Below are 11,812 nucleotides of genomic sequence, written 5' to 3'. Positions count from 1 at the left end.
AATACTCTCTCTCTCTCTCTCTCTCTCTCTCTCTCTCTCTCTCTCTCACTCACTCACTCATTCACTCACTCATTATTTCAAGACGCCATTTTTTTGGGCAAAAAATTTCCACATCTGGCAATCTTGCACAGTCTGATGAATACTGACCTTTATTATTCCAGAATTGCTATATTTGAATGATTTACACTTTATAGGTATTTAGACATGGCGATCGAACACCTGATAATAATGGTCGCGAAATGTTTCCAAACGATCCATATATAAATTATTCTTTCTATCCGACAGGCCTCGGACAATTGACCATAGTAAGTACACATATAATATCATCCGTGATGTAAGAATATAAGTATTTCGCTCCTAAAATGCGTTGACCAATGATAGAATTGCCACAAATGCAAAAGGCAATATGGCTGTATGATCTGTGACAGACAAAGAAATAGAAAATAGACCCCATCTAAGTAATATAACGACAAAAATGAGAGAGAGGGACCATGGAAGATGGCCAATGTCCCTATCATTCTCTCTCTCATTATATCATTAAGTGGAAAGAAATGAAGATTGGCTGTCATCCACGATATCTTTCTCTCTTTTTGTCGACTATACTACTTATATATATAGATAGGATCTGTGCATTCTCTATGTCTTTGATGACAGATTAAATTTAGGTTATACGTTGCCATGATACTATCATGTTGCGCAGTCGCGCTACATTTCAAAGTAAATTTTGATTGGATACTCCAAACTCCACCACTACTATGCGCAACGAAACCTTGTATTCTTCCCAAATAGCACATAAAGCTGGAAACACAATAAAAAGGCAAAGATTTCAACTTATCAGAAACCATAAGAAAACAATAACAGAATGGAAGTTTTCTGATAGATTGAAATCTTTTATTCCCTGTTCCAATTGCCTGTTCCTGTGCTTTTCATTGTGTTTCCAGCTTAATGCTTACAAAACGTTAACAAAGCGCTACTGTACTACTTGGGTTATATCATGGTATTATCCAGAATAAATTGTTTATTTTTTATGAAAAAAGTAAGAACTATAAATATAATGCTTTTAAAACGTATTACATCTTTTTATAAACATTCATAATTCTTTGAATAAAAAATCGCGTGCGATTAAAATTGATTTTTCGTTTTTAACAAATATTGTACGTTACTCCGTTCGTCTTTTATTAGGTGTAGTAAAAAAAAATCCATTATATTTTTACATTGAATGAAAAAATAATGGATTTCTTTTTACTACACCTAATATGAGCAGTCAAAATCAAAAGAATCATTTTTATTTTAATATTGAATAACACGGTGAAAAAATATTGTACAACATTAAAAAAGCAAATTGAAGGAAAAGGAAACGCTTTTGAAAGCTATAAACAGTATTTGTGCCCGACTTTTCATTTATGGCATAAAACTTTGCAAAGTTCACAAAAAGTTTTGAGATTTAACGGATCATCATTTGTAATCGTGTAGCTCTGTAAAAATCAGTCAAATTGTTATTTAAAGTAAGGTCTGAAAAGTAAAGATTTTAAGCAACAAAATTTTCAACATCTCATTCTGACCATTTTTTGTAGAAGTTATATTTATTTAAAGTTTATATATTTTATATTCATTTTTCGAAAGCATGAGAGACGAGGCTTTAATTTCGCAGATAATTTACTAATAGTATTTAAAGAATAATATACTAAATTGGTAAATAATATCAAAATGATTAATTAAATATATATAAAATATATATGTTTACACGTATCGCTGAAATTAAAATAATTTAATAAAAAATTAGTATCCGTATTATATAAATATATAGTTAGTATCCATATTAAATGTACAATATAATTTTTTTTATTAATTAAATATATATTAATTAAATTTTATTAATTAAATATATATTAAATATATATTAAGATTAATTAAATATATATAAAATATATATGTTTACACGTATCGCTGAAATTAAAATAATTTAATAAAAAATTAGTATCCGTATTATATAAATATATAGTTAGTATCCATATTAAATGTACAATATAAACTCCAAGGACTCACAGGAAGGCCCCAAACTCGGAAATTTAAAAAATTATGAATATATCCTTAGTACATAGAAAATATTTTAATATGCAATAAACATTTTTTTTACTGTTTGAATTCATCTTAAAGAGATAAAATCAATTTATGAATAAGATTAATTTTTTATTTTTATTTTATTATTTACTAATAACAAGAGACAAAACAAAATTTTAGAGAATAAATTAATTTTTTTAATAAGATTTATTGATTAGGAAACTATTGTTCATTGTTTAAAAAATTATTAAAAAATATAAACAAAAAATAAAAGCAAGAGTAATAATATACTCTCAATTGATATTTTTCTGCATTGAGAGAAAAAAATAGTTGTGATAATTATAAAGTACAAAATTTAAATAGTAATAAATAGTAAATTTTAAAAAGTAAGAACTAGTACCAAAGTAGTACCAAAAGCTATAAAAATATAGTATAATACTATAAAAATATATTTAATACTATAAAAATATAGTATTCAATACTACTTTAGTTTTAATTACTTTGTAAAGCTAGTTGCAAGTATTTAAATTATTAGAGTTGTTAATTTAATAGTTGTCAAAATTATATTTTTCTCTGAGTTCTCTTTGGCTTCTAATACTGTGTAATACTTTATACTTTTATAATACATTAATACGTGCTTCACTTAACTATATTTACAAGTCAGCTGCTTTCGATATATAAAATACATAGAAAAATTGGAACGCAGCTTATTTTAAGTGGAAAGCCATTATTGTTACCTTATTATTGCTGCTCTGTTATACAATACGTTCATTCATATTTTGATAATTTTTGAATTGTAATTGTAATTCGAGTAACTAAATAATTAATAAGGTTTTTACTCAATAAATTTTTCTTTGAAATTTTGTTCCATTTTCCTTTTTTATTGATAAATAGTGAAATAAAAAAAAGGCTTCATCTTCAAGGATTTTACCCATTTAAGTATATTCGGACAGCAAAAAATTGCTTATTATATGTTAGAATATCATTTATATTTTTTCAGAATTTCATAATATTTTAAATTTCTGAATTGGGGGTCTTCGTTTATAAGTATTCATTATAATGAATTTCTGAGAAATACTTTAAGATGAACTGATTCTTCGAGAATTATTCAAATATTTATTTTTTTTAATTTTATTTGTATTTTTTAAAATTAATTCCCTATGAACTTTTATTCACCTCTGTGCTGTCTGAGTGGCATCCGACTAGTTAGTACGGGAATAATGCATATTACATGAAGATAATGCATATTACATCGTTACAAAAGTTACTGTTTCTTCTTTAAAAAGATTTTATTAAATTATTTTTATTTCAATAAATATTCATATCAATTTTTTTTCAATTTTTTTTAAGATTAATTGAATATTTATTTAACATTAATTGATCGAATTTATGAAATCTTTTATAGGAGGGCAAAAAACACGAATATAGATTGGGAAAATTTTTGCGATCTAGATATAATGACTTTCTTGGCAGTTTGTATGTGCCAAAACTTGTTGTAGCTCGTAGTTCGGATTTTGAGAGAACAAAAATGTCTCTACAACTTGTTCTTGCTAGTTTGTTCCCACCGAGAAATTTACAACGATGGTCTCCTCTTTTAAATTGGCAACCAATCCCGATATTGTACACTCCACGTATCGATGACAATATTATTCTTTCAGACGAGTGTCCACAGTAAGTAAAGCATGTAAAGGAAAGATGAGCAATCAGTGAAAATTTAAATAGCATTAATATCTTTTTTTAGCAATTCGATTATATAATTAATTATAGTTACATGATTATAAGAATATAATTACAGAATAGTTTTTAAAAAGACATATTACTATTAATTTTTTAAATATTTAAAAAACTAATATATAAAAAGTAACTCGATTTACATTTTCAGATACCTCGAGGAATACAATCGAATATTAAACTCGCCTGAAGGGCAAGCAAAGATTGGTGAGTTCAAGGACTTGATGGGCAATTTGACGAGATTAACTGGCAAGAACATACAGTCATTAGAGGAGTTTTACTATCTTTATCACACTTTCGTAGCCGAATCTTCTTTAGGATTGCCTCTTCCTGAATGGGCATATGACTATTTTCCTTATGGCCCATTGTTTGACGGAATTGTAGCTGCATATAATATTAGTAACTTTACTCCTTTAATAAGGAGATTATATGCTGGTAAGTTATACTTATCTTGAAGAAAAAATTTTATTTAATAATACATAAAAGTAACAACTATTAAAAATGTATAATTATATAGGATGTATCAAATGTGTGGAAACCTTGTAATGATTTTTAAAATCGAAAATATTTGCAAACGGTGAAAGACGTACTCTGCTATTTAAAAAAAAAAGCTTTTGACACATAAATGCTGATTGTCCTCCATTTTTAAATACGCGAGGGGAGAGGAAATGAAAATTTCAAATAGTCATGGCAGCTATGGGGTTGAATAGAGGTCCATTTAAAAACGAACAAAATTTTGGTAATTTTAAATTGTTACAATATCCTCATTCAAAATGGCGATCAAATGTGATAATTTCATACACTTAGCACTGTCCAGAATCAATTGCATGGAAGTAGCATGAATCTGATCTTGTGTGTGCACGTATGCTTTGTATGCTTGAATGTAAAGGTATTTGAATAAAAAAAATCTTTTATTATTTATTTAATGGTCGTTTTATTATTGTATTAATCATATAGATGATATCTTTGTAATTAAAATACATGAATACACAATCTCATGTTGCGCAATAAAAAATCTTTTATCGTTTATTTAATGATTTTTTATTGCATTAACCATATATATAGGTGATATTGAGCATATATCTTTTCTATTTAAAATCTTAAATGTTAAACATACATGTTAGATTAAATTCTGGCCCCCATTAATTTCGTGACAGTATGCAATCTTTGATAGAATGCATAAATAATTTAAGATTTTAAACAAATAGAAAAGATGCTCGATATCACCTATAGTTAATACAATTATAAAACGACCATTAAATAAACAATAAAAGATTTTTTTTTATTGCGCAACACGAGATTGTGTATTCATGTATTGTATTTTAATGACAAAGATATCATCTATATGATTAATACAATAATGAAACGACCATTAAATAAACAATAAAAGATTTTTTTATAAAATGCAACACGAGATTGTGTTGATTCATGTACTGTATTTTAATTACAAAGATATAGACACGAATAATAATCGCAAGACGTTTCGTATTCATAGAATCTTTATCAGCACAAAAAAACAAGAGAAAGATGTGTCTTGACGATACGAAAAATTTTTTTCTGACCACTTAATATACAATAGAAATGATCTAATCGTTTTATATTGCGTTTTACATTTTTTTTTTGTGTAACTGAAGAAGACTCACTCTGTGAATATGAAATGTCTTCCGATTATTGTTCGTATTCACATTTTTCTAATTAAAATACATGAATATATACAATCTCATATTATTTTATAAAAAAATTTTGTATTGCTCATTTAATTATTGGTCGTAATTATTGGTTTAATTTTATTATTATATTAACGCACGCACGAACACACAAATATATACACACACACACACACTACACAGAAAAAATTTCTAATTCTGAGCAATATTCTCTTGAATAATATTAAGTAAACATTTCTTTAAAACATTTCTTTATTGCAAATAAATTTATTCAAAAAAAGGAAGTATTATATTAAATCAAATAATATATATGTTTACGTTAGTTAATATTATTTACAATAAGGAAATGTTTACTTAATTTAAGAAAATCTATACATATATTACTTAGATTCAGGAAATTTTTTCTTAATACATGAGAGAGATATCCATATCACTTCCACGTAATTAATCCTGGATAACTCCAAGTTCGTGAAATTATCACCTTCGATCAGTCGCTATTATAGGAATATTGTAACAATTTAAAAATTATCAGGAATCTCTCTTCTTTTAAATGAAGCCCTTGAGTGGGAAGATTCGACCCCATGGCCAAAAATGAAATTTTTATTCCCCCTTTTCTCTCGCATAATAATTAGTACCCATGACAAAAAGTAACTTTTTTAAAATATCGAAACACATCTTTCACATTTTCTCGATTTTACAAAAATTATTATAAAGTATCCACACTTTTTTGATAAAAATCCTGTATGCAGAATTTTTTGGAAACGTTATTTTATAAAAATAAAAGTGTTATCGTTACTGCTACTTTTCATAAAAAATAATTCGATTTTTAATTTAATTCTAATACTAATGAACAGAATTGCTTAATTAAACAAGAAATTTCACAAAAATATTATTAAGCATCAACACCGACTTTTGATCGAATATAGCCTTTTTCATTTATTGTATTATTCAATATAAATCTTCAGTAATTTTTTATTTTAAGATTGTTAATATATACTGACCTTTAAAAATTTTTAATATAATTTTCACAAACGCGTGCGCAAATTTTATTAAAAATTAAGTAATGTTATAGTGTTGCTATAGGATAAAAATAATAGGTCTAAGATCGCCTGATCGTGTAACGTATGAATGCCACTGCATATTCGCTACCAAGTTTGCGGTGCGGCACTACAACCAGCTTTATTCGGAGTTTTTATATTTTATCGACAAACTTTTGATTAAAATTATTTAAGAACTGAAACCGCAATAAAAAATTCAACATTGTACAATGTCAGCGCGATCTTCTATTGCGACCACTCCGAATAAAATTGATGTAGTCAATACTCGAGATCTCGAGACCGAGTCTGTAAAATGTATTATTTTATCACATAATCGATTTTCAGATTTTTTTCAGTCACACGTATAAACGCATGTAAATTGTTTTGTTCAAATTACTGTAATAATATTCTCACTCTTGCCCTGATGAAAATAAAAATCGGAGTAAATCGAATGTAATTGGAGAGTAACAGAAGCATTGAAATATCAAAATGTAAAAAAAGCGTAAATGCTTCTTTTATATTTCATTGTTCCAATTTTCTCCTTCTAGAAGTTTCGTTTATGCTTCTGTTACTCTCTCATTATTCGACTTACGATTCTGATTTTTATTTTTATCAGGGTGACCGCAATCGTAAGAACTTTGATTGTTAGGAAGAAATACTGAGACTCTGAATCTTAGAGATATACAAAACTTCATTCTTTAGCTTATAATAACAGAATTTAAACACTCGGAATATCACGATTGTTTGCTGTATCAGCTCATGCTTGAATCATCGAGCAGAGTATTGGAGCATTCATGAGGATAATGGATTCGGCTGCGTCATATCTTACGGCGCAGGTATCATGCAATAATTGTTAAGCTTAAGTTAAGACCATCATACGTTCAAAAATTTTAGTTATAAATCGTAAGGCCTTAAATAAATCGGCCAATCACAATCGAACATTTTAAAATATGAGTGTCAGCATCGCAATTTTGATTATAATTGGTCGATTTGCTTGAGATTTTACGATTACGATCAAAATTCTTGCAATAGCCTTTACATGAATGCGCAAAGCTGCTTATGCTTAATATATTCTACGTTAAACTGGGCAAAATATTTAAAATATTGTCATATAAAACTTTTTTTTTAATTTGCTGACATTCTACAGATAAAAATATGAGACAAGTATTTCGCAAACAAAAATTTGAAATTTTTTTGTGAAGTTATTCATGCTTGTAAGTTGCAAAATTTTATAAGAAATGTCGCTCATGCGAACATTCAAATTATTATATTGCCGAAACCATTAGTCATACAAAAAAATACAAGAGACCAATTTTAAAGATTTTAAATTGTTCTATGAATGGATTATTTTTAATTTATTTTTATGTAAATAAATCATTTTCCATTTTTTTTTACAATTTTTATTACATTTTTCATCATCAACTCACCAATTTAAAAATTTTGTAAAAATATCATTAATAATAATTTGTCTAGTATTATCTGTTACTAATGTTATTGTCGACAATAACTCTAAACAATTAAGGAGAAAAGTCATTAAACGGTCGCGGCTAGATCATAGTACCTACTTTTATATAATAATAAACGATTTATTAAAATCGTATATGTGAATTCACAACAAGTAAGAATTTAAAACCTAATGACGGTCGAAGCTGGAGCTTAAATAATTTCTCTGTGAATTTTTATACTAAATATGTAGTCATTTGAATTGCGCGCCAAATTAGTTTTCCAGACTGTAAATGCATTTAAACTAATATAATAATATCACAAATTAAATGATAAGCAATTTAATAATTTGATGCTTATTCAGGCATTCTATTAGAAAGACGTGGAAAAACTAAATAAATTTATTGTGTGTACAAGGATGAGAGAATTTGACTCCCGGCCGGGAAATATATATATATTTTTGACTTCCTCGGCCGGGAGTCAAATTCGGATCTCTCATCCTAAGCCTTTAGATTACCGAGATCTTAATAATATTCTTCGCAATAATCGATATAAAAAAATAATAACGCACTTTTCAGGCAGCGATACATAAACAATAATAAACGATTAACTATACATATATATAAATACACAAGTAAGACTTTAAAGCCTATAAAGGTCAAAGTTGGATTTTAGATGCTTAAATAATTTCTATGTGAATTTATGTACTAAATATTAGGTGTGGGAAAAAGTTCGTGGCGTTTTTTTAATGCCATCTAATGGGAAAAACGATATTTGAACTGCGTGACGAATTAGTTTTTCGGACTTATAAACGCAATTATATGTATAGGGTGCGTTCCGATATTCACTGCCAGTGCTGAAACTATATAGTATACGTTAGGTGTGCTATAGATTTTCAGTACTGGCAATGAATATCAGAACGCACCTATAATAATGTTTCACCCAGTGACAATAGAATCGATATCAAATCAATGTCGATTCGACATCGATTGTCATTTCTCACTAGATAATTGCAATTATAATATATATGGTAATATTTAATTGCATTTATATAAATCCGAAAAACCACGCATATCCCCTTATAAAATCTAGCTCCTTAATTGCATATATATGTACACATATAACAAAATCTCCAAAAATTTTGATGTAAATTTTGATGTAAAATTTACAAATTAAATTTATTATTTGTATTTTAGTCTATTACAAATGTGATAGATTTTTTTACACGATTAAATGGAAAACTGCAGTTTTAATTAGAATTTTGTTAGTATAATTACATTGCTCTTGCATTGTTTCAGGTCCAATGATCCGTGCCATGACAGACAATATGATAGCTGCACAAAATCCAAATGCTGCGCCGAATACGAAGATTTATTTATACAGTGGTCACGAGACCAATATTGCAAGTATGTTGCACTCGTTTGGTGTGTATAAGCCGCATGTACCTGAGTATTCTAGCGCAGTTATTTTGGAATTGCAACAGATCCAGCAAGAGTATTATGTGAAGGTAAACATTTTTATTATACACAAGCAATATATGTGTTACTCTAATAATGAAAGAAGAAATAATACATATACATATAATTATATATATTATATATCATGTAATGAATTGTTTTAGCTCGTATATTATCAGGGCATTCCACCAACTATCAAAGATCTTACAATCCCAGGTTGTGACACATTATGTCCCTTCGATAAATATCTGGATTTAATTGATGACTTAATCCCATCTGACGAGGAAATGATTTGCGACAAGAGACAGACTCCGAAATTTGCTGGCATAGAATATCCTGCCGGTTTGCAGAATATTTTGGAGAATTTAATTAAGAGATCAACAATCGAGAAGAAGAGCGTTTAGTGATAATGTATATGCCATAATAATTAATATGTCTATAAAATCATATGCATTTTGCCATAAAAATATTACGATAGAGATTTAGTTATTTTGAAGCTTAAAGTCTCTCCTTCGTTTTTTGAAATTTATTCTGCGACTCTTTTTCGCTGAGTTGTCCTATTTTCAAGTAAACCATATATTTTTGACACTTTCTCTGAAAAATATTCATATGCAATAAATATTAACTAATTGAATTATTTCAAGATGTGCATTGAACGATCAGACACATTCATATTCGAAGATGCAATGAAATCAAGTTTATATAAATTGCAAGCAATAAAATTAGAAAAATGTAATAAACCAAAATATTTGATTAATTAGTTAGAATTGTATAGTTTAAAAATTGGAACTTCTTTTATTTCTTTGCACTTATATTATGTGCTTATATTTTGCACTTATATATACTTTTTAATTTGTTTTACTTTGTTTATTTCGTTTGAAAGTCATTTATAAAAAGTGTCCCAAAAAATTTGAGACAATACTCAATGTGCAAGTAGATCGGATTAAATTGAGTCTAAAAGTCATGTACAATGTGCAATTTTTAATTATCTCAAATATTTTGAGACACCCTGCATATTACGCCATATATTACGTATACTTCTTATACATTTATCTATTACAAAAAGAATCTCCTTTTTAGTCAATTACTCTATTAAATTCATAAAAAATAATCCTAAGATAATTTTTACGAAGGCAGACAAAGGGAATATAACAGTAGCATTGGAATAGAGAAAATTACACAAATGTTAAGAGATCCAAATACAAAATTAGTAAAAAATCCTCTTAATAAATTATCAAAAAATATTCAGAAATTATTAAAAAAATGGAAAAAGAAAAATTACATCTCAGAATCAATTTACAAAAAATTGGCGATTAGTGATGGAATTTTACCAAGAACATATGCATTACTGAAGATAAATAAAGAAGGGATACCGTTTAGAATTATAATCTCATCATTGGACCTTTATATTCTTTGACTTCATTCTTACATGATGTGAAAAATGCTGATCTTTCAGTAAAATAGACAATCATTTCTAACTTGTGGAAAAATTAAGAGGCACTCAAGTTGAAGTGACTTTCTCTCTAGTATCATTGGATGTGGTTTCATTATTCACATATGTTTCGATTGAATTGGCGGTCAAAAGTATAGAGAAAAGATGGGAAAATTGAGAAGGCGATTAGCATACAAAAAATGAATTCATCATTTGGAGCTGTATCTTTTGTTTTGGATTCTATATTCTTTTGTTTTAATAATGAATATTATTAACAAAATTTTGATACTCCCATTTTATGTTATCTTTTTCTCCAATTATTGCGGATCTTATTTTGCAGGATTTGGAAACAGAGGTGCTGGATATTTTGAGAATCATATTATCATTTTATATTAGATATGTAGACGATATTATGACAGCTCCAATTGAATTAATAGAACACATTTTAATTGTTTTCAACTCATTTCACACTAGATTTCAGTTTATATTGGAAAATGAGAGAGGGGGAGGGGCATGATTAATTTTTTGGATGTGACTATTATTAAGAATAAAGATTACTTAAAATTTGACTGGTATCACAAACCTACTTTTTCAGGACGTTACCTAAATTTTTTATCTGTACATCTTACATCACAGAAAAAAGGAGTAATATTTGAAATGATTGATAGAGTTATTTTATTATCTAAATCAAAATTTTATCAAAAAAACATTAGATTAGTAATTAACACTCTTGTAAGGAATGATTATCCAATGGAGTTCATTTTTTACACCATTTCTACGATTAAAATTTTTATCTTCTAGACGTGTTGAACAAGATTCCATGTCTAATAATGACAATTCAGAAAATATATATATATAGAAAATATATATACAAAACAAAGAGTTCTTTCNCTCTCTAATATATATATATATATACTAATATATAATATATATTATATACTATAATATACTAATAGTTAATAACGTAAATTATTAAGTTACGAA

The 11,812-nt window shown here is 27.3% G+C and overlaps 1 protein-coding gene across 1 annotated transcript in view; it reads left to right on the top strand.

Moving 5' to 3' along the window:
• The window catches only part of LOC105623751 (venom acid phosphatase Acph-1-like), a 10,051-nt gene extending 251 nt beyond the window's left edge, over positions 1–9,800 (top strand). The window contains exons 2-6 of the mRNA XM_012205130.1: positions 195–305; positions 3,467–3,732; positions 3,944–4,227; positions 9,238–9,446; positions 9,561–9,800. Of these exons, the coding sequence (XP_012060520.1) occupies positions 195–305; positions 3,467–3,732; positions 3,944–4,227; positions 9,238–9,446; positions 9,561–9,800 (1,110 nt within the window). The remainder of the gene's footprint in view (positions 1–194; positions 306–3,466; positions 3,733–3,943; positions 4,228–9,237; positions 9,447–9,560) is intronic.
• Positions 9,801–11,812: the final 2,012 nt, after the last annotated feature.

The sequence above is a fragment of the Atta cephalotes genome (genome assembly GCF_000143395.1).
Source record: "Atta cephalotes unplaced genomic scaffold scaffold00063, whole genome shotgun sequence".
NCBI lineage: Eukaryota > Metazoa > Arthropoda > Insecta > Hymenoptera > Formicidae > Atta > Atta cephalotes.
The sequence above is the reverse complement of the archived record's forward strand: the minus strand, read 5'-3'. Positions and strand labels throughout refer to the sequence as shown.